The sequence below is a fragment of the Zonotrichia albicollis genome, chromosome Z (genome assembly GCF_047830755.1).
Source record: "Zonotrichia albicollis isolate bZonAlb1 chromosome Z, bZonAlb1.hap1, whole genome shotgun sequence".
In the NCBI taxonomy this organism is placed as follows: domain Eukaryota; kingdom Metazoa; phylum Chordata; class Aves; order Passeriformes; family Passerellidae; genus Zonotrichia; species Zonotrichia albicollis.
In genome coordinates, this window is record NC_133860.1 from 15249036 (window position 1) to 15276887 (window position 27852).

The 27852-nt window shown below is 57.2% G+C and overlaps 1 protein-coding gene across 3 annotated transcripts; it reads left to right on the plus strand.

Moving 5' to 3' along the window:
* Window positions 1–1853: 1853 nt before the first annotated feature.
* Window positions 1854–27852, plus strand: IL11RA (interleukin 11 receptor subunit alpha). 3 transcript variants are annotated; one of them, XM_005491722.4, is made up of 13 exons: window positions 1854–2045; window positions 19401–19500; window positions 19836–19896; window positions 20003–20169; window positions 20328–20442; window positions 21286–21318; window positions 22092–22255; window positions 22431–22594; window positions 22698–22839; window positions 23276–23371; window positions 23553–23652; window positions 24271–24350; window positions 24467–27850. In XM_005491722.4, the coding sequence occupies exons 2-13, from the start codon at window positions 19401–19403 to the stop codon at window positions 24481–24483; spliced, it is 1239 nt and encodes a 412-aa protein (XP_005491779.2). In that variant the 5' UTR covers window positions 1854–2045; the 3' UTR covers window positions 24484–27850. The 3 variants fall into 3 exon arrangements, with proteins under 3 accessions (XP_005491779.2, XP_074388912.1, XP_074388914.1); XM_074532811.1 differs by lacking the exon at window positions 1854–2045 and adding an exon at window positions 9839–9974 and having other exon boundaries at window positions 24467–27852; XM_074532813.1 differs by lacking the exon at window positions 1854–2045 and adding an exon at window positions 11593–11613 and having other exon boundaries at window positions 24467–27851.

Here is a 27852-nt window from a genome sequence, read left to right on the forward strand (position 1 = left end):
ACGCCACTGACAGCGCCAGCTCCAGCCCCCCGCACAGACACCCTCCGGATCAGGTTCTGCTCTCAGATTCCCACTCCCAAGAGTGGCCCGGGCCCGGCAGAGCTGGGGTTTCCCCAGATGCTGGGCTCGGCTCTGCAACGCTGCAGCGGCGGGGAAAGCAGCGTGTGGCGGCCGGCCAGCAGTGGCGCCGAGCTGCCCGGCTCCCGGTGCGCCGCCAGCACCACGAGCAGGCACGGGGCAAAGCTCGGGGGCTGCTCCCGGGGCAGCAACCAGGGCCAAATGCCTGCTGCAGCCCGTCCAACTCCGCTCCTTCCACAGGAGCTGGCCGTCCTGGAGGATGCTCAGTGTCCCTCGGCTCGCGCAGGATACAGAGAGCAGAGCAGTATCGGGGGATGGGAAGGGAAAAGTTCGGAGCTGGATGGAGGAAATCTCTCTCTGCCCAGGGCCAGCCCCTCCTACACCCCCAGGCTCCCGAAATCCACATGAGCCACCAGCTGAGGGAAGATGTGAGCAGGCTGGTGGAACCAGAGCCGACCGGCTAATCACCTGAAGGCCACGTGAGCTGACTCAAGGAGGGACATCCCCAGCCTTGGCACATCCCCAGCTCTCGTAGTGCAGCTGGGATGGAGCTGGCCACGTGTGGCTGGTGAGGCAGCAGCCTCAGCCACAAGCAGATGTGCCACATTGGGCTATGCCCTGGGTGATGTGGGCACCAAGCCTCAGCCATGGCTGAGCTCAGCACTCACAGTGCAGCCAGGACCCAGTACAGGAACTACTCACCCCACACACAGCCTCCACCTCTCCCAAAGTCTGATATGGTGGGGTTGAGCTGGGATGAAGGAAAACACTAGTTTGTTATCATATTGATGCTCAGAAGGTGGGATAGCTCATGGGTGTGTTTTTGTGGTGTTGAAGAAATAGGACTGGAAAACAGCAGGTAGTCTTTTGTTACTCGAGGTTCAGGGGCTCAGGCATGTGCCTGGATATGGCAAGGATCCGTTTGTCTCTGTAAGGTTGCAGAAGGACCCTGTGACCCTTTTCACTTCTGCCAGCCCTGTTTTTGCAGGGGAAGTGCTGCATGGGTGCTGCACACACCTGGAATATGTGGCCAATATCTCTGCACAGGCAGAGACAATGTGGGGAGGGAAACACTGGGTGCGTCCCAGGGCTCCAGCAGTGCCAGCCTTGATGGCATCAGATGGGGAAACCCCAAAGGAGACCTGGCCTCAGGTGCCACCAGAGAGGAAAGCTCCCAGTGGGTCTTCACCAGCTGGCTTCCTGTTGCACGCTTCCAACAAATCTTTTTCTTCTTAAGAATTTTCACTGCAATAAAATGGCAAAACAAACCCATTTCCAAGGGAAAGCAGCTTGGGTGGTGGACGTGTCCTGCAAAAGAGGGATGCAAGCACACACCACAAGCTGCGAGGAGGAACGAGCCTTTTCTTCAACTCAGGGACACAAACCCCAGGGCCAGATTTCACCCTGCGCGCTCCCCATCAAATAAACCACCACAATAATGAACCCCAAAGAAATGGCCAGCCCAGGGGCAAGGGAAACTGAGTCACAACAGGACCTGCCTGCCTCCACTCCGGGATGCAGGGATGGGGGCAGGCACGGTTGGTGAATGCTGACCCCCGAGAGCACCGGGGAGGGCTGTGCATCCTCGGGGGCGTTCCTGAGCCTCGGGGGCACACCCGCGCTCCGGAGAGCACCGCTCATCAATGCGCCACGGTGGGATCCCCACGCCAGCGCTCCGGCTGGACTGACACGGGGGGGGAGCACCGCGAATCCCGGGCAAGCTGTGGGCGCGGGATTCGGATCCCTCCCGGTCCCGGGGGGCGGCTCACAGGCAGGAAGCGTCCCGGGGTGGTGGCGGCAGATTGGCAGAGCCCTGCTCCAATGGAGCGGCGGCGGCAGCCCCGGCGGCTCCGCACCGCCTGCGCTACCGGCCCCAGCCAGCCCGGTGCGGGCGTCCCGCTCCCGCTGCCGCTCCGCTCCCGCTCCGACAGCGCCATGGACACATAGCCGCGGCGCCACGCAGGAAGGTAGGGAGCACTCCCCGGTCCCCAGCCCCCGAGGGGAACGAGCGGCCGCCGCCGCCCCGACTTCGCGGTGAGGGACGCGCGGCTGCGGTCAGGCAGCTCCCGGAGCTTATTGCTGCCCGGCTGGAGAAAGTTGTGCGGGTGTGTGTGTGGATGTCTGCGTGTCTGTGCCCCCTCGCCAAGCAGCTGCCAGGGACTTGCCGGCTGCTTGTGAGTTCCCAGTACTGCTCCCCCTTCTCCGCCCTCCGCGCCTCCGCCTTGCCCGGAGATGCTCGGGGTTTGATGTTCCTGGGCTGGCATGTTTGAGCCCTTTCCCCAGCCTCCACAGACCACCCCCTACCATTCCAGATTTGGACACCCCTACTGTGTCTGAAGGGAGTTTTCTGGAATGCCAGGCAAAGCCTCCCCCCTGGCAGGGCCCCCTCTTCTCCTGGGGGGTCCAGGGAAAAGCTGCTCCCAATTAGGAGAGGCGCTGAGAGAGGCGCTTTCCCATGCGCGGCGCTGGCAGGGCTCTGCCTGCCTTGTCCCTCCTTGCCCCGGGATGCTGTGTCAATCCCAGCTTCTCTGTCCGTGCCAGCCCCATGAGTGGCCAGCACTAGGCTCTGGCCACCACCACCCTCACCGACAGGCTGTGTCACCCACCAGGTCCCCTCCAAACTCTGCCTCTGGGCTGGTGAAGGCTGTCAGAGGTGTCCAAGGCGCTGAGCTTGGCTTGGACATCTCTGTCAGCAACTCTGACCCCACTGTGATGGGGCCTGAGGGTACCTCGTTCCTGGTCCCCATGGATGGGAAGAAGCTCGGCGCTGCAGCAGCTCACAGATGTGTTTTCATGCACACAAAATGGTGTTGGACTGGGTGGCATAGCCAGAGCTAAGACTTCTGGAGCTGCCCAAGCTCCTTGTGTGTCAGGAGGTGGCTGCCCCACGTCTGGCTGTTGTGTTTGCAGGAGGAGGTGGCGTGTTTGCACTCTACCTGTTTACAGGAGGGCAGGTCATAGCTAGGTTACAGTGACATGAGGCACACTTCATCCCAGCCTGGCACAGGGAAAGGGTCTTCAGAGGGAGCTGGGAGCTGGTGGAGGACCTCCTGTGGTAGGGACAAGGATGAGATATGGCCACAATGCCTCCTCATCACCTACACACCCTCTGCATCACCAACCTGACACTTTTTGGGCAGAAACAAAGGGGGCAATATGTGCTCTCCAGAGAGCTGCAAACCGAGCATGGCAGCAAAAATGGGACTGGAGGTGGGGGACAGGGTCAAACTGGTGACAGCAGAGCTGTTCTCAAGGTTGGATGTAACCAGCAGAGGGTGAACAGGGTCTGTGGGGTTCAGTGGGGTGGTGGGGTGGGCTCCCTGGAGGGTGCAGCTAATGGCAGAGCCTGCAGGAAGGTGGAAGAAAAGCAGCTCTGGTCTTGTGCTTCCTATTCCAGGAAGAGGAACCTCACAGGGAGGGGAAAACTTGACTTGATTATATCTAATAAGCCACTTTTTCCCTGTCCCAGCAAGCTGTCCTGGCGGCGGGGGGAGGAGGATGCTTGGCCAGTGCAGGCCCTGTTTGTGAGGGATGAATGAATGACTCACAGTGCACTGAGTCTCTGCGCCGTTCTCATCGTGGCAGCAGCAGCAGTTCTCCTTTGCAGCTGCTGGGCTTATCAGAAGTTGTCATGCTGGGTGGGCACCAAGGTGGCCCCACCCAGCTGCAGCCCACACATGAAGGTGTCCTGCCTCTCCTGCCCCTCTCACAGAGCTCACCTGAACCATCCTGAGTGGAGAAACCCTCACGGATGGCCGCAGTGCGTGACATCCTCACCTGCCATGAACTAGCTGAGCACTCAGTTTAAACCCTTTATTTCCACCCTGCTCTTGTTCAAAGGCAACTCCAGGCTCTTCCTGCTCACACAGGCCTCAACCTCCCTCTGGTTTCCTGCCGAATGCGTTCCTGGAGAGCTTATTCCCCTGTGGGTTTGTGCCAACATTGTGCTTTTAGTTCAAGACCTCTTCTCCCTCTCCGGTGTTTACCCTGCTATATTTATAGCTTCCTCGTTAGGCTAAGCAAGCCAAGGGATTCTTGCCTCCCCTTCTCCCGCGGGTTTGGCTCTGGAGGAAAACCCCTTGCGAGATGCTTCCCGCAGGAGGGGCAGGTGCCGGCTTGTGCCTCTGCTTTTCCTCCCTTTGGAAAATTTCTGCATCTCTCACAGTATGTTTCCCCTCCTCTTGTTTAGGCATGAAAGAGGGTGGCTCTGCCCCTGCCCAAGATACAGCCAAGCGCAGAGCTTGGATGGCATGAGAGCTCTTCTTCTATAGGCAGCACACGGGATCTTCAGCAGCCTTTGGGATGCTGATACAATGCCAGCATAAGGGATTAGCCCTGGGATGTCTGAGTTGGCTTGCTGGGATGTTTAGAGAGTTTTTGGTTTTTCTAAGTGTTCCTGTGGTTACCACAGCATCGCATGTGTGAAAATCACCAAATCTCTCTGGCCAGGGATGCCATGACCTTATGACCTGAGTTTCTACCAGCAAATCTCTCTGCACCTCTCAGGGATGGTTTTCTTCTCCCATCCAGGTTATGAAGGTGGGGAAGGGCAGATGCCTTGCAGTTGTGGTTGAGTCTTCTCCAACAGCCAGATTCCCATGGACCATTTCCATGGCAAAAGGAAAATTCCTCTGGAGTTTAGTAGCAGGTTTGCAGGGATCAGTGTGTAATTAGGAATTGTCTCTCAAGTTTGACTGCTTCCCAGGTCTCTGAGTCACCCTGTCATGGCAGTGGAATGGGGTGAGCTTTGGGCTCTTTTTGAAGGTCACAGCACCTGCAGCCCCTGGAGCATCTGCCAAGATCTCCAGTACAGGTGGATGGCTGGGCTGGAAGGTGCAATTCCTTCCCTCTAATGGTACGAGTCTGGGACGTGGCAAAAAAACCCTCCTTCTACTCTGGTGTTTGAGTTGGGGGCATCCAGGAAAAAAGAGACAAGAAATCTGCCAAGACCTGATTTGCCTCTGTATTACCAGGACTGCTCACTGAGGTCACATTGGTCACATCTGACCAGCGCAGCTTGGGCTTGCTGCTGTGGGCATTGATCATTGCTGAAAAGGCTCTTGAGGAATTTTGGAAGAGTCTGGGCAGGGGAAGATCACATTCACCTGCTCATACATGTTTCCTAAAGATGCTTTTGGAGAGGACAAGAAGGCTGGAGAGATCTCAGGAGATCTGACAGGTTGGACGTGGGGCTGTCCCATGCAGGTGGCGGTGGCCTGCATGCAGGCAAGACTGGATTGGCCAGGAGAAGGGAGGATGCTGAAAGCACTTTGGAAATCAGCCTGGGACTCCCCAGAGGCTGCTCAGCTCTGGTCAATTCTTCTCAGTACAGAGAGAGCCAAAATAGAAACTGCCTAATGAAAATTGTTATGAACCCGCAGAGGTTGCCGTATAGGGAGAGGTGGGAAAGTTCAGGGCTCCGCCATCTAATGAAATCCTTATGGTGGAAATAAAATGGTTTGGGCATCTCCTGGTTTATTTCGCCTCCCAAAGTGAAAACAAGGCATGCCAACCCTTGCTGAGGAGCCAGCGCTGATGACACACTGAGGGGAAGAAGGGAAGGAAGAAGCTTCCAGCTTTGGTGGACCATTCTCTCTGCAGCTGTTTGGGGAGGATCTTCTGACCCATTAACTTTGAGGAGTGTTGTGCTCAGCTGTAGCTAAGTGTCATCCCACCTTGGGCGGCTCCAGACAGGGCTCAGGGCTGCTGCCTGCCATGCTGCCGGCAGCCTGAGGGGCGTGGATGTGCTCACAGAAGAGCACGTGGGGGCAGTAGGGCTGGCACGGCATCTCTGGAACCCCCGGGCTGGCGTGGCTCTGCCTGTCCAGCTGTTTCCTTTGCCTTCCTGTGCTTTCACCATCCCCTTCCTTTGGGACAGAGGGCTTTCATCCTAGCCAGACCAATAGTCCCAAAGGCACATCACCAGTCCCTTTTTGATGAAGGTTGGCATGGGCATCGATCCCTTTTGAAATCAGTAACATCATGAAAGGCACAGTTCAGCCCTTACCTTCCTGCAAAAATGGATAGGGAAAACCAGAAAGGGCTGTCATGAAGGGTCCTCATTGGGGTCCAGCCCAGTGCCGTGCCAGTGTTGTGACAGAGCTCACAACAGCTGTGCTGCAACAGCCCTGCAAAGGTCCCCAGGGACAGCCCGGCCCAGTGGCCCAGAGTAGTTTTTCACAAGCCGCTGTCACGCAGGGTGCCCGGGCCAGCTGGAACCTCTCCAGACTTCCTCACAGGGCCAGGGCCAGCCCCCGGCTGCTGGGGAGGTCTGCAAGAGTCTTTGCTTTCCATGAGTTTTGCCTGAGGCCTCAAGGCTTAGGAGGAGCTGGTGGACCCAACCAGCTATTGCTCCATCCTTGTCTTGCAAGGGCCAACACGCAACCCCGGGGGTTCCTCAGTGCTTTGGCTGCTTTTGATTGTTTCAGCTCCTGCAAGGCTCCCGCTGGGCTGTTTCATGGCCCCCTTGAGGCTGCTCCACCCCATCCTGGCTTTGAGTTTTGCAGCTCCATGGCTGGAGCATGGCTGTGCCAGGGGAGGCATCCGTTTTCTCTGGCCTCCCTGATCCTGTGCCTAGCTCCATTTCCCCTCTCCAGCTGGGACTGTGCCCACATTCCTTGCACCCCAGCATAGAAAAAACAGTGCACATAGCAAGGAAGACGAGTGCCTCCATTTCCTGTGCTGGCACAGGAAGCAGTCAGTGTGAGGGACTGGTCTCTCAGATCTTGTTGACACAGCTCTTGATCTGCTGTTCATCCACATTCCTGCTTCCCAGCTTTTTGCAGATATGCACAAGGTTCTCTGACAGCTCCTGAAGCTGTCTGGTTTGCCCTGGAGATGCCATGAAGAGCTCTGAGCTCTCAAGGCATGGAGGCTTGGGCTCAGAGTGGTCCAGGAGGATGGTGGGATGCCCAAGCTCAGATGGAGCAGCAGTGGTGCTTACACTGTGCCTGGTGATGGAGAGATGAAGGACTTGAGCAAGGCAAGGTCTGTGGGGAAGCAGCCCTGGGGTGCTGCTCTAAGAATAGGATGGTGCTGGGGCAGCATGTCCTGCTGCATCCCCAAACTTTGTCCCCATGAGATATGTCCCCACTAGGGTGCTTGATGGTGAGCTCTGCATGGAGAACTTTCTCCAGTGCCTGGAAAGGTCTCTGAGAGGTTTTATCACCTATTTTCCCCACCTATCAAGGGCAGAGGGACTGTGCAGCAGCATTTAACCCTCCAAGGATATGTGGGGGACCTCACATTGCTGCTGTATCTCCATCAGCGCAGCATTTCAGGGATGGCAGCAAATGCTTCTCTGCCATCCCTCACCACAACCAGAGGAGGGTGGAGCAGAGCCAGAGGCAGCATTTGCGGCCAACTCTATGAATTTCCAATTACCAGCTCGCCTTGCCACTGTGTGAGAGGTTCCTGCACCTAATTTTTGGTGAAACGATCCATTTTTCTCAGCAATTTAATAGCGTGGGCAGGCTGCTTGCTGTCGGGGAGCCAGCAGCAAGCACGGAGGAGCCTGTGTGCCGGGCTGCCGGCCGTAACCACCTTCCCTGGGCGACGCAGGAATGCTGACCTAATAGAAAAGACATTTAAAGAGGAGTTTTGGAGAGCAGCGCAGCTCAGATTCGGCTCATGCGCATGGCTGCTGATTGAAACAGGGCCTCTCCACACTCCAGCAGATCCTGGGCACTGGCATGGGCAGAGGAGGCATCCCTGATGGGACACAGGCACCAGGGTACAAGCCATGCCAGCCATCAGTTGGCACAGTAGTTGCTTTGTTTTCCGGGAAAAAAAGTTGCTCCAGGGGGAGCAGTCCCAAGTTGTGAACTGAGGCTGGGTTCAGCGCCCGGCTGCGGTTCTCCCAGGCTGGAAAAGCCGTCGCGTTTTGCTCTTGACATTTTCCAAATGAGATGTTTTGATTTATTCTTTCTTTCTTTTTTTTTTTTTCAATTTATTTTATTCCCTGCCCCAAGGTAATGTTTGGAAGACAAATTTAGCTCAACTTAACTCAAACCTTTTTTTAAAAAGTAAAACCACTGAAAACTAAACAAGGCCTATCATTTAGAACAAAATGTTTTGGTTTTCATTTTCCTTTTGGCTTGAAAAACACAAACTTCTTTTTTTTTCATTTTCCTCTTGACCTACAAACAATTTTATTATTTTCTTTTCTCCTCCTTGTTCATTCCCAAGACCACATTGTGCATTGTGGCCAGGGAACAGGCAAGCCCTGGTGCTGTTCCCAGTGGGATGGGGGTCCCGGGGTGGATGATTTCCTGTGGAGACCAGAGGAATCTTGCAGAATCAGGCAGGAGCCGCTCTCCCTGCTGCCAACACTGACTCAGCTGGGAGCTCCTTGTGGAAAAGGGAGGCCCCTGGCTGTGGGTCTGTTCCAGCTCTCTCAGGGGGATGTGAACCCCTGGGCAGGGCAGAGCTGTGCTGCGGGTGCTGTGCTCTGCTGCTGGGCATCCCTACCGAGAAGGGCGAGCTCTGGCATTGCCTTCTCTCCTTGTTTATTCAGGTTTAAAATTAATCTGACCTTCCCCTGCTCAGACTTGTGCAAACACAGTGCGTCCATGGGCAGGGAGCTCTGGCCAGCCTGAGGGGAGTCCTCTCTGTACCCAGCTTGTGGTGTCACTGTCCCCTCTGGATGAGGTCCCACGAGGATCCGGGTGCAGGGGGATGCTGGGGCTCCCTCCTGGCAAAGGCAGCTCTGGCGTCCATCAGCGCACGGTTAATCCTCTGGTGCGAGCTGCCAGAGGATTGAGGGCTTGGATCAGGAGTCTCCGAGCTGGACCAGGGGTGGCTGCAATGCTTCCATCCCGGGAAGGAGCCCGTGAACGAGAGCCAGCGATTGTTTCCCCAGCCTTGAGCCCCTCCGCTCCCCGCCAGCCCAACCCTGCATCTCCCAGCCTTTGCCAAATCCCAGTTCCGTGCTCTGCCCCAGCCTCACCGGGAATCAGCCGGGCAGGGAGCAGGGAAGGGGTGATGGGGAGCAGCACCGCCACCAGACTTGGTGCAGAAGCAAGCACCCGGCTCTTCCACCGCCTGATTTTATTTTACTCCCCTCTCAGTGCCTCGCTGCATACCACAGCCGTGCTTTTTATAGCCCCCAGCTGCAGGCTCGGCGTGCTCCCAGCCAGCTCCCCGCCGCAGCCCTGCTCGCGCCATGCCAGCAGCCCCGGCCAGGCAGGGGGGATGGACGGCATTCCCGGGGTCCCTGTGGCGGTTCAGGGAGCGGAGAGCATGGTCTGCGGAGGAAGGCAGATCATTAAACCCTAACCCGGAGCCACGCTCCCGTGCCGGCGGAGGCGCTCCCGGAGCCGCATGAGTCACCCCCCGTCGCAGCCGGCACGTGCCGTGTGACAGGTCGAGGCCGAGCGCTGGTGGCCCGTCCCTCGCTGTCCCCTCTGCCGCTCCCAAGCAGCTCGAGGCACCAGCTCCTTCCATGAGCCAGCTGGCTCTGCCGCGGAGGGGGTGCTGTGTCGGCTAGAGGGGCACCCCCTCCACCCCCTCCATCCCCGCCATCCCCTCCATCCCCTCCATCCCCTCCATGCCTTTCAGCCCCTCCATCCCCTCCATTCCCTCCATCCTCTCCACCTCCTCCATCCCCTCCATCCCCTCCACCTCCTCCATCCCCTCCATCCCCTCCATCCCCTCCATCCCTTCCACCCTCTCCACCCCCTCCACCCCCTCCATCCCCTCCAACCCCTCCACCCCCTCCATCCCCGATTGCCCCCCAGCCTCTGGCGGGTTTACAGGGAGATTAGAGGTTCCTGCCCACTCCCCGGCAGCGCTTTTACGAGCATCTGGGGCTCGCTGCTGCGTTTCCACTTCTCACAGCCACTTCCACAGCTGGGATGCTGCTATGGGATCCGGAGCGAGGAGGAGGAGGAGATGAGGTATGAGGCTGTGCTGCCTGCCGGGAGCACCCCTTTGCTGGGCTGCGGTGGGGTTTGCAGAGCGGGGGCGGCCGGCCAGCGGGCGGGGAGCGAGCATCCTCGCTGGGAAGCGGCGGGGGGGCCCGGCGCCTCGCTCCCCGGGCTTTCTCCAGACGTGATTTCACCACCGCGGGGAGGGAGCGCGGCCAAGGGACAGGCCCTGCTCGCTCCGCCGGCACCCGGTTCGCTTGCTGGGGCCTTACTCACTTGGGCCGTGTCTGGGGATGCCTTGTGCCTCGGGACCCCGCGGGGCAGGGCCTTGGAGAGGCAAAGGGAAAGGGATGGAGGCGGGGATGGACGGGGGAGGCAGCCCTTCCAGGCTCCCAGTCCCCTCCTCACTAAGCTGGGAAGGGCAGCAGAAGGCAGTGGTGAAACCAGATGTGCGCTGGGCATCTCCCGCTGAGCAGGTGATGCCTGCAACTGCTTCCCAGTCTCCTGCTGTGACTTTCCAGAGCTGGACATGGCAGCATGGAGAGAGGAGTGATGCTGTGGAGAGGCAGCATCCTGCTTCAGGGATGGATTCAGGGAGATAGCCCAAGGAGAGGGCTTCTCCAGAGGTGTGTGGGGTCTCTGGGAATGGGAGGAGCCCCATGGGACCCTGCCATGTCCTCCTTATTTTGTGTGGGCACAGGGTGTTGGGTGCCTGTGAATAATTTAAAGTCTGGACTCAAAGACCATCCAGCTTATTTTACTTCCAGCAGGGAGGCAGGGAGAGGCCAACCAGTGAAGTACCATGGGACTGCCATGTGGCTGCTGCCAAGCAGCTGGAGCCTGCCAGCCTTGGCTCCGTGCAGGCAGGGCAGTGGACAAGGAAAGCAGAGAGTTGCGGGGGTGACAAGGAAGGGATGTGCAGTGGTGGATATTACAGAAGCACAGCTTTAATGTTCACCCAATATGGGTCGCTGTAGAGGTGGACCCTTACAAATCTGCTCCCTCCTGGAGACAATGAGTTTCAGTCCGTGAGGGATGGGGTCTCACTGACAGCACCTCAGCCCCTGGGTGAGCTGGGGGGGCTGTGGGAAGGGGGAGCTGCTCGTGCTGCCGGCCAGGTGCCGAGCATGACGGGAGAGGGGAAAGCCTCAGAGACTCGTTCTGAAACAAGGCTGCCCTTTTCTTCTACTTTACGACTGCATTTTAATATCCACAAACATCCCGCCCTCCCCGGGCTGCTGCCAGCAGAGCCTGCATCGCCTGCGCCTGGCCTGCCGAGAAACCCCGGCCAAACCCTGGGCCCCAGCACAGGGGAGAGGATTATTTTTCCCCCCTCTTTTTTTTTTTTTTTGTGAGATATGTTTTCTATAGCTCTAATTGGACGGGCTTGAGCCCCGGCCAAGGCAAACACACCTGGGGGAGCCTCACTTTACAGACCCCATCTGCTGTGTCGGGGGCTCTGCTCCCCACACAGCCGCTGCCTGGCCCCTTTATAGGGGAGGGGGCTGCTGGGGGTGGGGGGGTAGGACCGCTCCCACGCCAAACCCCTGAGCAGCCTCCGTGGAGGAGGAGAACCCAGCGAGGCGGCGCAGGGAGATGGTGCAGAGGCAGCGGGGCACCCGGCAGAGCCCTGTCCCACAGCAAGATTCCAGCCCGGCGTGGAGCTGAGGTATCTCTCCCCTGCCAGTGCTGTTGTGGTGGCACAGGGCTCTGTGCCCACCAGGGTGGGATGCTGTGGGTGGGAGATGCAGCAGGTACCAGCAATGTTTTGCCTTCCCTGGGGTGAAGAACAGCATGTTCATCAAGGGGTTGCAGTCCCTAAAATCTGCGTGTGCCCAGGGAGGGAGGATGTGGAGGTGCCCCAGCATGTTGGGTTATGTTTTTGACTACAGGGCTATCTAGCCCGTGAAACCCATTCAGGGGCTGTTCTGGACAGCAGACCAGGGATATCAGCATGTCAGGCCACTCCAGTGGCTTGCATTGACATCCAAATCCATTCTGGGCTGAACTTTAGGTACTTCCTGCAACTGTTGGCTTTTTGTGGGGCTTTTTATCTGGGCTCTTTCCCTTCTAGTTGTTTCAGGATCTACCTCCCATTACCAGTGGGCAGAGCAGTGCTGGCACCCTTATGCCAGGGTCTCATGGGCTTCACTTCATATCTGTACTTAGCCCAAGCCAAGAGAGCTGTTGGGGGTCTCTGGTCCACCCCCTCTGGGGCCAGCATGCATACCCTGACAGGACAATGTGTGCCAAGGAGCAGCAGCAGCACACTCAGGGGGCACCCAGCACTTGGCTCATCCTGGAGTACATTTTTTCCTCCCTTCCACACACCGTCTAACAGGGGTGTGCATGGCACAGTGCCATGCCCCTACTCCATCCTTGGGGATGTATCAGCACACCATCCCTTCCTTCTCCACCTGCCCTGGGTGACCAGCAGCACCAAAAAGGCATCACCGCTGCAAAAGGTGCTCCTGGTGCTCAAGGTGCCGCTGACCCCTCCCAGGAGGAGCTCTGGCACCCGTGCACCCTCTTCCCTCTGCCTGCCAAGGGTCGTACTGTATTTTCTTGGGGTGCATTGCCACACACACCCTCCAGCACTCCCCAAGTACTTTGCACCGGCGCTGCTGACACGGAGCAATAAGAACTGAAGTGGCAGCTTAAAATAGAAAGGTGGGATCCAGCCTCAGCAAGGCCTGCTGCCTCACTTCAGGTGGTTGGGATGAGCTGTGGGGAATTACACAGGCTGGAATGTGCCTCTCTTCCCCTCCGGCCAGGCCAGAGGATCTCTCTGTGCATGGGGGGAGCTTTGGGGCACAGCTGGAGCTGTGGCAGTGCACAGGGCAGCTCAAACATTTCGTGAAGAATTTTAGAGCTGTCCTGGCCTCCAGTCAGAGCAGGCTGCAATGGGAACATTTCGAAATTCTTTTGGATGAGGAAAATTCCACGGGCAGCCCCCCTCCGGAGAAAGTTTGGGATAGCTGAAATGTTTGGAGTGAGATGCTTTTGTTTACCCTGAACTATAACATTGGAGGGGGGGAATCCAAATGAAAAAAGAGAGACAATAGGAGCATGTAAACAGAGTTGGCCCCGAGTGGGGCTGGGGCTTCTCTCCAGCGCTGGGGAAGGAGATGTGTCAGCACACTCAGTGCATGGCTCTGCTTTCCCCCTCTTGGATACAATCACACTTAATCTTTCAGAACTTGGCTGGGGTTTTTTCCCCTAGCAAAAAATGAGCCCGACGGTGTTTTTCCAACCTTCTCAACTTAGGCAAGGCTCAGCCCCCATCCCCTGGCCCTGTACAGCAGCCCCCATGTTTCCACTTTTTGCCACATTTCCATCTCCTTTTGGCTTGGACACTGCCATCTAGTTGGCTTGGGACGAAGTGTGATGTGGGGGCATGGATGCTGCCCCCAGTGAGGAGTTTTCCCAGCCTCTGTTCCTGCCATGTGCCTCACAACCAGCTACCACCTCTGAGCCACCTCCACGTGGCAAATTTGATGGCCTTAGAGGTCTGTTCCAACCTTAATTATTCAATGATTTATGAAAGCAGGTAGGATTGACTCCAAGCTTGGAGAAGACAGGTCCTGGTTATCCCACCAGGAGAAAGAGACTGGCACCATTATCCCCACATCACACATTGTTGGGGCTCTGCAATTTCCATCCCCCTGCCCCTCACCCACACTGCTGGTGGTGTACAGGAGGTTAATGGGACACCCTTTGCTGGTGGCTTTATTTGGACCACCCCTTGCTGATGGCTTTATATGGCTGCCCAGGTGGCCCTCAATGACTCCTGAAATCCTTCTCTTGCCCAAAAGGGATTTTGTTTTGCAAAAGGACTGACAGCAAATTGCTAGCTGGGGGAGCATTTGTGTAAGGTGAGCTGTTTATTTTGGCCCTGCTGCGTTTTGGCTGACCCATGCGCCTTCGTGCCTCAGGGATGGAGCTGAGCCTTATGGCTCCTGGGCTCCAGCCAGCTTTGGAGAGGGGGAGAGAAGGGGGAGCATGGCCTGTGGGGGATGCTGTGGGGCCCTGCTCCTGATCAGAGTTCCCAGCCCCAGGCTGGAGTTCATGAGCAGCATCAGAGGGAGCTGGGTGTGCCTGGGGTGTTCACAGGTATGTGCATGTGTGTCTGTCCCCTGCATTTATGGGTGCACGCGCTCTTGTATCAGCTCCAGGGCCAGCTTGTGGGGGAGCTTTGTTCTGGGAGGTGCAGATGGTCCCGGGGGAGCAGAATGCAGGCTGGTGCCCGGCTGCTCCGCCATTCTGGGAGCTGTGTGCTCACTTAATTCTCTGCCAGCCTGAGCTGAGCCCAGGAGCAGAAAAATGTCCCAAATCCCAAAATGTTCCTGGGACAGGAAAAGCCTTTCCCACCCTGCTGTAATCACAGGGTGGCCCAGCTCTGCTGGCAGGTCCCACCCCTGTCCACTGATTCAGCCCTGTGCCCATCCCTGTCCTGTAACCATGTGCCAAGGACACTGGGGATGCAGCACCCCCTCCCACCAACTTCCATGCCTCCACCCTAAAAATAATCTCCAAGCTGTAAAGAAACCCACCAGCACTGCAGCTACAGCGCTGGTAGGTGTCTTTACAGCCGCGAGATTATTTTTAGGAATGCCTCTGGCACGTGGCTTTGGAGAGAGGAGTGTGGGGATGGGGTGGAGAGGGGGGCGCCCCTTCTCTCCCCCCTCGGAACGCAAGCGCTGCCAGCTGGCACAGTGTCAGGGCTGCTGGCTGCTAACAGAGCCCTTGCTGTTCTGGCCCTTGCCGATGCCTCCAGTTACAACCAGGAGCCAGAGAGCTCTTCCTGCAGGATGGAGCAGGGGAGAGCGGAAATCAGGGCATTGGGGTGAGAGTTTCTCGCCTGGGGTAGGAGCAGAGCCTGACCTCCATGGAGCTGCTGGCAGGCTGAGGTGTGTAGGGCCCCCCCAGCCCCAAGCACCAGGGACTGCTGGCTCCACAGAGGACAGAGGTGACCCTTGGGTTATGAGGGGTTTGGGCTTGGCTTTGGACACCAGCGGGGCTGGGGTCAGCTGGGTATCACCAAGGGGGTTGGTGTGGTTGGATGGAGATGTGCGTTGTATCTGGCTGTGAAGATAACTGGTTCCCTGGACAATGTTGGTGTTATCCCTGTGTTTGGGCTGAGCTGGGCTAAACCTTATGCCAGGGTTGCATTTGGTTTAGCCCCACATTTGAACTGTGTAACCCCATGACTGGGCTGTGCTGAGGTTAACCCTGTATTTGAGCTGAGCTGTGGGTCAGCTCCACTCCTGATCTGTGCTGAATTTAATCCCACATTAGCATGGCATAACCACATGTTTGACCTGTGCTAGGTCCAGCCTCACATTTTGGCTGAGCTGGGTTCAGCCCCAGTCCTGGGCTGGGCTGAGTTTAACCACGCATTTAGACTGCACTTGATTTAATTGTCCCCCTGGGCTGGGTGGAATTTAATTCTCCTTCTGGGCTGTGGGGTATAATCCAATATTTGAGGTGCCCTGAGTTAAGTCCTGCATCAGGACTGTTCTGGGTTTAGTCTTATGTTCAAACATAGGTCTCATGGGACTGCACTGGCCTTACAGGGAAAGACTCCTACTGGTTTTACTGGTTTAACTGGGGTAATTCCAGTGCACTGGGATTGCACAGGCACACGTTCATGCAGTGGTGGTGGAATCAACAGTGCTGCAGGGATGGGGTGATTCCAGGGCCCTGGGCAGAGCAGCAGCCACAGGGACCTGCTCAGACCATGCCATGGCTCCTCAGAGTGAAGCATGGTGCTTCTGCAGGCCTGTCAGGTGCAGAGGGATTAGCAAGGCACGGCTCCAGAGGCACATTTCCCCACAGGGAAACAAGGAGAGGGGAATTCCTGTGGTATTCTGCATTTCAGTATAGGACATTCTTCCTGCAGCAATCACTGGCAGACAGGAGAGTTTGTAGCATGGGGCCAGGGATGCTTCCCCACTCAGGGGATGCTCAGAGTGGTGCCATCTCTGGGGCATTAGAGACAGCTTTGGGCCTCTGCCCATTGCTCTTTGCAGGTGGGTGACTCCCATCAAGGCCTGGCACAGGGTAGGCAGAGCTGCCAAGTGCTCTTGAGTTATTTGCCATATCTCTGTTGCAGCCCCTGACACCCTGGGAAGAGGTAAAGAGGCACCCCAGCTTTCTGTGCTTAGTGGGGAGCATCCCAAGTCTTCATGCTGCCATCTGGAGCCTTGAGGCACAGTGTCATCTGCTTCTGTCCCTGTCCCCATCACCCCAGCTCTGTGTGCAGCCCACTTGCTTTGAAGAGCAACTTCAAATGAAGCAAAAAAAAAAAAAAAAAGGAAAATAAAAACAACAACAAAAACCTAAGAAAACAAAACCCAATGTGTTTCAAAGCCCTGAACACAATGGAAAGTTGGCTTCCCCCAGGAATCTGTGCTGGGCTTTGCCAGGCCACGGCAAGGCATGGCGCAGATCAGCTGTGCTGAGGGAGCTGTCACACCCAACGTGAGCATTGGTGTCGGTGCACATGGCCGTGGTTTTGAGGGAGGTTTTGGCTTACAACACTTCAGTTTGCAAACAGGAAGGGGCTTATGTCAGGATTGCTCCCCACCACTGCCCAAAAACTTTTGCATGAGCTCAGGTGGTGCCCAGCAGAACTGCAGGATATGGGGGATATGGAGAGTGAAACCTTGCATTTCTGGCTCACACCCACGGGTGCCAGAGCCGCCTGGTCACCCTGGCCATGCCAGTGACAAGAGCATCCCGTGCTGAGGGAGCAGGGTCCAGCACTGCTGCCCTTCCCAGCAGGACCAAACCCCACCCCCAGGCTGAGCCGGGTCCTTCTGCCCTGGCTGTGGCATGGGATTGGGATGTCACCCAGCCTGGGCTGGTGGCAGGCGTCTCTGTGGCCAGGATTAGCATGAGGGGAGGAAGAAAAGCTCTGATTGTTCCCTCTGTCCCGGCTCGGCTCCAGGACCACTGTGCCGGGACTCTGTGTCCCCAGAATGTGTCACTGCTGGTGCAAGCATCAAGGGATGTTTTCTTTGCCTGTGTGCCCATTTGTGGGGGGGTGGAGCCTCCAAGGAAGGTAGGCTTGGCCACTCACACGCTTGTGTTCATTTGCACACCTGTTTTTCCCTTGGCCAGGGAGGTTGGTGGCAGAAAATAAGGGGATCCTTTCTGACCAGGCTGTCTTGTAGCACCTGGCCCCCTGCCCTGCTTCTGCACCTGGAGCACACGAGGGCTCTGGTCATCTCTGGCTCTGTGGCTCTTTCCCCTTTTGTTTTTGGCCTTTGGGCAGGCAAGAAAGGGCTTGCTCCTTCTCTCTGCAGTGATTCTGTGTCCCCAGGGATTATTTTTAGCAGTGCTCATGTGGGTCATTTACTGAGTCAGCGTGTCTGGATGGGCTTGGTGCTGCCTCCTCACACTGTGCTGGCAGGGGGGCCCCTCTGAGGCAGGGGAGCTCCTGGGGTGCTGGGCTGAGGATGGGGAGCTCTGCACAAAGGGTGATGAAGGGTGGAAGATGAGGACTGGCCGTCAGGATGAGCAGTCTTAGGGTTAGGTTTAGGGTTAAGGACCACTAGGGTGGGGGTCTGGGTTAGTGGTCCCTGACCAGACTTAACCACCAGGGTCATTATGGAGAGGGGCTGGATACCCTCTGCAGTGTTTGAATGAAAAACCAGGGTAGTCATGAGAAGAAATTATTTTATTTTAAAGCTATTTTTCTCTCTGTATATTAAGACACTCTCCCTTTTTCCTGACACACACACATACACCCACTCCCCTTCCTCCTCCCCCCTGAACTATTCCTTCACTCTAGCCCACGTGGTTTCTGGAGTTATTTTTGGTCTCTGCTTTTAAGAAAAAATACACTCATTTTCGTCTTCTTCTTTTTTTTTCCTTTTTTTCCATCACCAAAATATTTTACTTTCAGGCCAAATGTTCCCAGTTACTTACCAGCATAGTTTTGGCAGAGACTTTTTGACTGATATTTCTTGGGAACATTTCTAGGGTGGTTTGGTAGGAAAAGCTTATGACAGTCTCATGAAATTATTTACATTTGGGGCTTGTGTTTGAGGCTGCCTGGCATGCTCAGAGCGGGGTTGATGTGGGGTGCCACACGCCTTCCCCCCTGCAGCAGATTGCCTTGTAGCTCTTGCTTCCTTCGCCAGGCGGTTTGGTCTGTGGCCATGGACACTCAGCCACAGGAGGGGAGCTGGCTGCTGCTCTGGGGTGTCTTTGCTGGGCTGAAGCATCCCTCCCTCCACTGCCTCAGCTGTTCAACCCAGGGGGACACAGATTTATGCCTACAGATTTATGCCTGCAGATTTATGCCTGCTCTTGGGGCCGGCAGGGAGCTCCCTGCCTTATGTGCCCTCAGCCGCTGCCTGCAGCTGGGAGCAGAGTGGGTGTAAATAAACAGGCCTGTCCAGTTGTGAGGGGTGGGCAGGGGAGTCTTCTAGGGAGAAATAATTCATTTCTGACTGACAGAGACTGTGTGGCACTCCTGGTAGGGACAGTGTGATGCTGGCCAGGGTGGATGCCCTGGGGTGATGCTTGTTGGCGCAGACAGATGGGGCTGGGATGGACAGAGTGACACTGGCTGATACATCCTGCTGATGCAGGACTCTGCAGGTGGCTCTGGATGCTTTAGGTAGTGCTGGCTGACACAGAAAGAGTGCTGGATGGGGTGGATGTCACAGAGCACTGCTGGCTGTGGTGGACAGGGTGATGGTGGTGGGGCAGGACAAGGCAGCGCTGGCTGTGTTGCCCAGGATGGCGCTGGCTGATGTGCCCACAGAGGTGTAGGTTGGCATGGAGGGGGCGCACATCCCTGACCCTGCATCCCCTGCCCATCTCACTGCTGATCACTGAGTGTGAGGAAGGGATTTCAGCCCCATTCTCCCCCACATGGAGCCTTACCTGGACCAGCCTCACGGGGGCTGCAGGCATGGGCAGTGATGTGAGATTTGGTACAGCCTGAGCTGTCACAGCCCTGCTCTCCCCAGCTCTGTGAGCCTCTTTAGATCTGATTGCTGTCACCTGCCATGTAAATATAGGCCAGAATTTCTCCTTGGTCCTGTCCCACCCCAGCTGCACATGCACAGGTCTCTGGACCACCCTGGGGTTGGGAGCCAGCCAAGGCTCCCAGCACAGGATTGCAATGGCAAAGAACCCTTAATCCGGCCAACCCACACAGCCCTAAGCTCCTGGTCAGCGTTTGCCCCCTGCATCCCTGCCCCAGGCATGGGAACTGCTCAGCAGCCAGGAACAGCTGTGACTGTGGCACAGACACTGCCAGATGTCCCAGCTGGGGTCCCGGGATTCAGTCCCTGTTCTGTCCCCAGCAGGATGGGGTGAGATGAGAGGGAAATGTAGGATCCAAGGCCCTGCAGGAATGCTGTGGGCTGTGGACTGTATCAGCTGCCCCATTGCCGGGAATAACACTCTCTCTCTCCCCTTGTCTGCCTTCTGCAGATGCACAGTTCCATCCCAAGCCTCGGCAGGGTGATGGTGTTCCTCGCAGCAGCCCTGGCATCAGCCTCCTTTGCTATCCCTGAAGATTGGGGAGAGGAAGGTGAGACTCCCACCAAGCACCCCCATACAGCACCCCTCCCCACGTCCCATGAGGCCCCTGAGGGCACCCCATTTCCCCCAGACAGGAGCAGACCTACCAGGACTGTGTGAAACACAGCCCTGCATCCTACAGTGATGGCCAGCCTGTGTTTCTGCTTATTGCCCAGTCCCAAGTGGGATGAGTCCTTACCCTGTGGTGGTACCTGCACAAAGCCAGACCCCATAGCCAGTGCCCACTGTGGGATACACCCCCAGGGGCTCCCCAGCTGCCCCCCCAGGCCTGTTGTGGGGTGGTATGGAGTGCTAACACCCATCTGGGGACATGTGTCTCTCCAGGTGTGCAGTATGGACAGCTGGGGACAGACGTGACCCTGTCATGCCCTGGTGCCCATGCCAGGTAAGTCTTTTCCATGCCCATCAAGCGGTCTGTCCAGTGGGATGATTTACAAGGTGGGCTGGGCATCCCTGCCCTCTCGCTGAGCCCGCCTGGTGTCTCTCCCCAGCTCAGCAGTGCGGTGGAGGCGAGCGGGCGCCGCGGCGCTGCCGGAGGGCTCGGTGATCCAGCAGGGATCGCTGGTGCTGCCGAGCGCCAGCCCGGCCCTCGGGGGCGCGTACAGCTGCCACGGCGAGGACGGCAGCCTGCTGCACTCCGTGTCCCTGCGACTGGGGCGTGAGTAGCATGCCTGGGAGCTGGGCTGCTCTAGAGGAGCGTGGTGCCTGCAGCCCTGCCAGGGCATTGCCAGAAGGGGGCTCGGTGTTGGCACTGGGTGCTGCATGGGCTGTAGGATGGGGGACTCCTCACTGACTGCTGTTTTCCTTGGACCCCAGACCTGCCTGGAGTTCCCTTTGTGTCGTGCAGAGCCTCTGACTATGAGAATTTCTCTTGCTCCTGGACCTCCAGTGTGGAGACCTTCCTTCCCACCAGATATATCACCACATACAGGTGAAGTATCCCCACAGGGCATGGAATGGGCTTGTTATGGTGTGAGCTCTAGGTCACAGCCAAGGATAACCACCAGATCCATCTGGCCATCCCACACATGCCCTGGGTTCACCTCCTGGCCCAAGGAGCATGCTGCACACCAGAGCACGTCCTGTTTTGGGGTCAGCAGAGCACCAAGCCTTTGCTTGCTTTCAGTGGGGGTCTCAGCAGCACTGGGGGGCTGGCACTGGCAGGTTCCCTCCCTGCTGACAGCTCTGCCAGCACCAGAGGGGCAATAAAAGAGAAGCAGGTCATCTGCAAGCCTCCACACTCCGGCATGCTTTAGGATGAAAGGAGCCCTGACAGCATTGCTGCTTCTAATTATCCCTGCAAGCCAAATTAGCAAGCGGCTTTGAAGTCCAATGGAGCTCATAAAGCACAGCCCTGCTGAAAGCTGCAGGAGCCGAGGGCTTGGTGGGGAGGGGGCTGAGTGGAGCATCAGGGCCTCCACAGGGAGGGGGAGTAGAAGCATGGGATTTGGCAGGCTTTAGGGGGAGGGTGAAGCCAGGCTCTGGGGAGCTGCTTTTATCGGTGTCTTTGCTTCTATGTGTTGAAATCCCAGGCAGGGAAGGGTGTCCCATTTCTTTTCCCTGGGATCACCAGCTCCTGCTGCCAGGCTGTTCAGTGGAAGAGCTGGACATGGTTCTGGCTCTTTCCCCCATGCTGTCACATGTGTGTGTCAGCGTGGGAGTGTGGGGCTGCTTTGCAGTGTAGACTCCTGTCCCTCCTCTGGGTCATGGTGGGGCTCACTTTGTGCTGCCCCCTCATCCTAATCATCTGCTTTTCCATCTGTCTCCATGGCAGGAAGAAATCCCTGACAGGCGAAGAAAAGCGGAGGTAGGACTGACTCCCACCCTGCTCCTGCTCCCTGGGGACTGGCCCCCATCCCAAAGACTCTGCTGCTGTCTTCAGCAGGGACCCTAAAGCAACAGCTGGGGGTCCCCCAAAGAGAGCCAGCTACTTCCCAGCTACCCTGGGAGTCTGGGAGAAGGGTTTGCCTCAGGGAGAGACTTTCCCAGACAGAGTGTGGAGCTGGGATGAGGGTCCCTTCTGTCACACTCAGAGGGATATGCCAGACTCTGGAAGGATGAGTGCACATGAGCCTGAGGGGCTAATGTGACAGTGTTCACAGGGGTCTGAGGATGAGGATCTGACTCCATGTTTCAAAAGGCTTGATTTATTATTTTATGATATATATTGTATTAAAACTATACTAAAAGAGTAGAAGGAAGGATTTCATCAGAAGGCCAGCTAAGAATAGAAAAAGAATGGAATGATAACAAAAGCTTATGTCTCGGACAGAGAGTCTGAGCCAGCTGAATGTGATTGGCCATTAATTAGAAACAACTACATGAGACCAATCACAGATGCACCTGTTGCATTCCACAGCAGCAGGTAACCATTGTTTACATTTTGTTATTGAGGCCTCTCAGCTTCTCAGGAGAAAAAATCCTAAGGAAAGGACTTTTCATAAAACATGTCTGTGACAGGCTGCCTCCTCCACAAGGGTCCTGGCATGAGAGTCTTCCATGGCACCTCCTTGGCAGCATTTGGGAACTCAGCATGGTGGGGGGGTAGGACATGTCACCAGCGTGCCTCCCTGTATGCAGGAACAAGAACGGGCACGTGGGGCTGTGCGTGCAGGATCCGTCCCACCCCGGCACCTGCACCGTGCACAGGTCAGAGTTCTGGAGCTCCTACCGCCTGAACATCACCGAGGTGAACCCCCTGGGCTTCAGCTACCGCCTCCTTGATGTCACCATGCAGGCCATCAGTGAGTCCCCATCCATCCATCCATCCATCCATCCATCCATCCATCCATCCATCCATCCATCCATCCTTCCATCCCACTGTTTGTCCATCCCTGGGCAGTTACCTGTGGGGGACAGCAGGGAACCCTGTGCACAGCAGAGTGGGGTGACAAAGGCTTTCTGTCCTTTCCCACACAGTTAAGCCAGACCCTCCAGAGGGCTTGGTGGTGGAGCCCATCCCTCTGGCCCCACGGCGGCTCCACGTGAGCTGGAAGTACCCTTCCTCCTGGCCAAAGGAGCCCCACTTCCAGCTGAGGTTTCGGCTCCAGTACAGACCCGTCATCCACCGTTCCTGGTCCGTGGTGAGTGTGCAAGGAAAGGCAGGGCCAGCATAGGAGCAGGGAGTGCATGGGGCCAGGGAGAGGTGCCCCTGCCTGCCCCACAGCTCCCCTCTGCCTGGCACAGGTAGAGACGGTGAATCTGTCTGAGGTTATCACGGATGCCTTCGCCGGGCTGGAGCACGTGGTGCAAGTCAGTGCCAAAGATTTCCTGGATGCGGGGAATTGGAGCGAGTGGAGTGCTGAGGCCCGGGCAACGCCAGTCAGAGGTGAGAAAGGGACAGGCTGCAGCCCACAGCAGCCAACCACATTGTGCTATCCCTCCCCAAAGTCCCTCCAGAACTCTGAACTTCCACTCTTCAGTTGCTTCCCCATGGCACTCATTCCCGAAATATCAACCAGAGTGAGTCTCAACTCCAGGGCCGCTTTAGGTTGGGAGGCAGAGCTGCAGGAGGACAAAACTCCCCAAATCTCCCAGCCCATGTCAGTATGCAGCTGTGCTGATGCCATTTGGGGGTTGCCCCCACAGGCCTGGGATAGAGAGGGGCTTCCAAAGCACCAATAGCACCTCAGTGGCACCCTTGGGCTCAGTGGCATCTTTAGGACCTTTGGGGCACAAAGACACCCTTCCACACTCCTCTCTGTGGGTCCCTGGGGTGCTACAAATGCTTTTGGTGAGTGTTTCCATCCCTTCTGTCCTTCCAGACCTGGCCTCCACAGCAAGAGAAGAAACCACTACATATGCCAGACTCGAGAGCCTGGCTGAGGAGCCCTCCCAGGCTCCCAACCCTGAGCCCATCAGTGAGTAGAGCTAGGGAGGGTGGGCAGAAGGGCCATGTGTGGTGCTGAGAGCAGTGGGAAGGGTGTCTTGCCCCAAGCCCATGTGTGGCTGGGCTGTGGGAGTGTCCAGGTGTTTGCCATAGGGTCCCCTGGGTGCTGGGGACTGTGACATCCCTCAGCTGTGACAGTCTTTCTGTCCCAGATGGCAGTGACCCCTTGGAGAAGATGGCCGTCCTGGTGTCCCTTGGGATCTTTGCCTTCTTCATCCTGGCTGCTGTTCTTGTCATCACCATCCTCATCTGGTAGGCTGGCTTTGGAGAAGGAGGGGATGTGTGATTGCTGTCCCCATCCCATCCTGAACCCTCAGCATGAGTGCCCTATGATCCCCCAGCCCTGCTCTGGGGTCCCTGCCAAAACCCACCCAGTGATGGCCTGTGGGCTGATTTATGCTCCCCTTGCCCCTGTGCCTCATCAGTTCCTCTTCCCAGCCCACCCATTTCTGCCCACCCATTTCTGGGCTCTTTCTAGCAACCCCAGATCCAAGGGACCCTTCTCCGAATCCCCTCAAGATGCTGCTCCTTCTAATATCCTCCCAAAGGCTCCTACTGGAGAGTCTCACACTCCGGAGTCAGCACAGACAACCTTCCATGTGCCTTTGCTCCCTGGGAATCCTGTCCCTAGGTCCCCTCTCATCCCACCCTGGGATCTCCCTGCTCTGGCTCTGCTGTCAGTCCCTGTTCCCATCCCAATCCCCTCTGGTGACCAGTTGCTTTTGTAGCCCTGGAGCTGACCCACTGGAGAGGTTAAGCCGAGCTGGGCACAGCTGGATGGAAACACAGCAAGATCCCTGGGAATCTGGGCAGTCCTGATGCTCAGGGAGGCTGCTTTGGGTCTTCAACCACCAATGCTCTCATCCCCAGGCTCCGGATGAGGAAACACGGCAAGGACAAGACCAAACCCAGCTTTTTGGTTGCTGCCACCCACTTGAAGGCACTACCAAGTGAGTTGGGGTGCAGGGTGGGGAATGGGGAGGAAATGTGGGGCAGGGAATATGGAGCATGGGGCAGGTCAGTGTCTCCAGTGTCCCCCTTGACCCCCTGTCCTCTCTCTCTGCAGAAGCTCAGATCCTGTAGTGAGCCCTGGCCGATCCCTGCTCCCTGCACCCGCTTGCCCACGCGTGGGACATGATGCCACTGCTGGCCCCCAGGGACCCCACGCCGCCCGGGTCACCCCACAGCTGTGGACATTGCCGGAGCCCCCAGCACCCCGGGGTTGCAGGATGGATCCTAAGGAGAGAAGCTCTGCTCTCGGGAGCGTTGGACTGCCTGAGCCCACCAGGAGCCAGCTGGAGTCACTTCAGGCTCAGGGTGACAGGCCAGCTCCACCTCAGAGCGCTGCTAAACCAATGGGGATAAGAGACTGAGCCAGCCCCACTGCACTGCCCAGTGCTGAGGGGGACCGTGGGTGTAGGCTCCGGGGGTGCCAGGCATCAGTGGGGTGCTGCTCCCTGCCTGTCACCCCCCACCAGCCGCCAGCAGGCAGAAGAGAACACGCCCTGCCCCTTCCCTCTGCCCCAACCCCCGTGCTGTGGCTGGACGGAGCAGAGATGCCAATAAAGGGGATATGCCAATGCTATCATTGGCACTGTCCAGGCAAAACCCCTGTGCAGGTGATGCTGGGCCAAAGGAGGGGTGAGTGCCAGCTTGGGAATGGTCCTTGCAGGAGGTGCACAGGCAGCAGGGCTGCCTCCCAAACTGTTCAGCCCTGTCCCCAGGTGCCTGCAGGGGCTGAGAGAGACTGATGCTGAGGCTAAGTGCCAAAAGGGATGCAGACAGGCAGCTGGGTGGGACATCTCCCCTGCCCTCACCAGCATGACAGCTGAGACAGGACCCTCTGCACAGCCCCCTTGCTCTGCATGTGGCCCCCTTGCTGCACCTCGACCCGGCCCCTCTAATGTTTTCCATGTGTTGGCACCTCCAGACCCCGGTGCTCCGTGCCAGCAGCCCAACGAGATCCAGATGGAGCTGGGGGAAATTCAGACAGCAGCAATATGTGGAGCAGAGGGAGCAGAGCCAGTGCAGGATGGGGACCCATCTGGGTCCTGGGGCTGCCTGTGGACCCATGGTGCAGAGGAAGCCTGGACTGGGGCAGCCACAAAGGGTCCTTGTTGGCTGTGTTGGAGGGAGCTGGGGCAGGCTGTGCCTTTTGCAACGTGTTGTTTGCCACAGGCTCCCTGCTGCTCTCACTGGGTGCCCTGGTTGTGGGGCTGTGAGGGCTCCCCATGCTTGGCTTTGTGGGGTTGCAGTCCCACACTGTCCCTCATGAGCACAGACACTGAGTGAGGAAGATGGGGGTCAGCCCTTCCAACTGCGGTGTGCTGCTGGCATGGCACTGTCCCTGGGCCAGAGCAGAGCTCTCCACAGGCCAGGTAAGGCAGGTCACCAAGTTGGGGAGGTGTAAGGAGCCAGATCTTGCCTGGACTTCCAGGTTCAGCAGCCACATCACCTCTCCCAGGTGCATCCCATGGCTTGTCAGCTCCAGCTGTATCACAGTGCCATCATCTGATGTGCTCTGGTCCCCAGCACCCAGCCCAACCAACCCCCATTCTGATGTGTCACACAGTCACCCTTGTCTCTGCTCAGTCCCCAGCCTGGCATGGGCAGACTTCACCACTGGAAACCTCCTCTTATCACCACCAGGTCCCACTCCTCTGCCACTGTGGAAGGGATCAAGGCAGTGGTTGTCCAGAGATGCTGTAGAACATAGGCGATGTCCATCCCATAGCTGTGGTTCCAGTGTTGGCAAACAACTTAGTAATTTCCCAGTATCTGGTGCTGGTTTGGAGACTGATGCCTGCTTGAGATGTAGCAGCACAGCAGCCAGAAAATGGGAGACTACAGCTCTGGCCCCTGTAATCTGCCTGCTTTTAAACTCCAGAAGGTCCATGCATGCTCCAAATAGAAGTTTGTTGCTGCTCTCTGGGGAACCCATAGATCTGTGGTCCCTGTGTGCCAAGCCCTGGTCCCCTTCCTTCACTGGGGCTTGCCTGGCCAGGCAGTAGGGACACCCAATTCTGGTGACCAGGAGAGGCACATCTGGTCCTCATCACTGCATCCTGCTGCCCATGGCCCTGGAGGGTGACCCCTTTCCTCTCTGATGTCAGGAGTCATGACCTGCCATCCATTTGGCAGCTGAGATACCCAGAGCAGGCAGGGGTCTGCATGCCACCACAAAGTACTGCCTGCCTGCACTGCAGCTTCCTGCTGGGATGCCCCATGGCTCAGCTCCCTGCCCCAGCAGCCTGTAAATGAGACACACAGGCCCTGGGGACCCAAAGGAAGCAGAAAATCCTGTGCTTTGGGGAATGAAGGTGCCTGGTGCCTGGTGCTGCCCTCCCCGTTGCCAAAGGGGAGGATGCACTGGTGCTGGACGTGGGCAAGCAGGGCTTTCCAGTGGACTGAGAAGATGCAAGGGGAGGGCTGGGGTGAGCAGCAATCTGGACTAAAGGAGAGGGATCCAGATGCCAAAATCAACTTTGTCTTCAAGCTGTGGAGAAGAAAAACAGGAAGGGACCATGAGACCAGTCCCAGAGCCGGCACCTCCCTGTCCCACTGTGGGGCCAGGGCACTTCCTCCACCAGGGGCTCGGGCTCCCTGGTGGCTCACACAGCTGCTGAGTGAGCAGGAGCCTTCCTGCTGCAGGCTGGAGCCCTGCCTGGATGCACCCTGCCCCAAGTAGGCAGAGGCACATCCAAACTTGCCTTTGCTGCCGTATCCCACCCACCCCAGGGAGGAAGCAGTGCCAAGATCGCCAGGGGAGCTGGTACAAGCCAGGCCTGGGGATGCTGAGAATGTGCCAGGTCAAAGCAGCCCATGGACTGCATCCACATGAGGCAGGGATGGGTCCAGCTTCCTGGCATGGAACAGGGACCAGCCCAAGCCCCGCAGGAAAAAAAAAAGTGCAGGAGAACATGGCCTGGGATGTACTTGGTTTGAAAAATTTCCATCAGCAAATGCTACACACCAGGGAGGGTCCCCAGCACTGAGACACACAGACACCCATATCCATTGTCTCCATCAGCACAGGGCAACTGGATCGTGTCTCAGGCAGGGGCTTGTTTGGGAAATCCAATACTTTGGCAAAAGCCTTTGCAGCAGGGCACTGGTTGTGGGCGGTTGTGCAGCACTGCCTGGACTGTTTGACTGCCACCAGCCCTGCCAAATTTCTGAGCTGGCCCTCAGGATTAGCCTCCTCCTCTCCCTCCCTCGCTGCCAGGATCAGCCCGCATTTTGCAGAGGAGGAGGCGAGTTGCACAGGACTGTGAAGCAAAACAGTCTCAACTTACCTCTCATGGCTGCTCCTGCTTCCTTCTGTGCCAAATCCAGAGCCAAGGAAAGAAGGAAAGGCAGCTTCAGCAAAACAGCCATGAAACATACATCTACCCATATGGGCCATGAGAGGATGCAGAGAGCAAAGGGTATATACACAGTCAGTGGTTCAGC

Excerpts from the sequence above, each read along its gene's own strand:
- IL11RA (XM_074532811.1), top strand. The coding sequence starts at position 9,933 with ATGCTGCTATGGGATCCGGAGCGAGGAGGAGGAGGAGATGAG. Across the intron at positions 22,256-22,430 it reads TGTCACCATGCAGGCCATCA|TTAAGCCAGACCCTCCAGAG; the intron begins GTGAGTCCCCAT and ends TTTCCCACACAG. Across the intron at positions 23,653-24,270 it reads GTCATCACCATCCTCATCTG|GCTCCGGATGAGGAAACACG; the intron begins GTAGGCTGGCTT and ends TCTCATCCCCAG.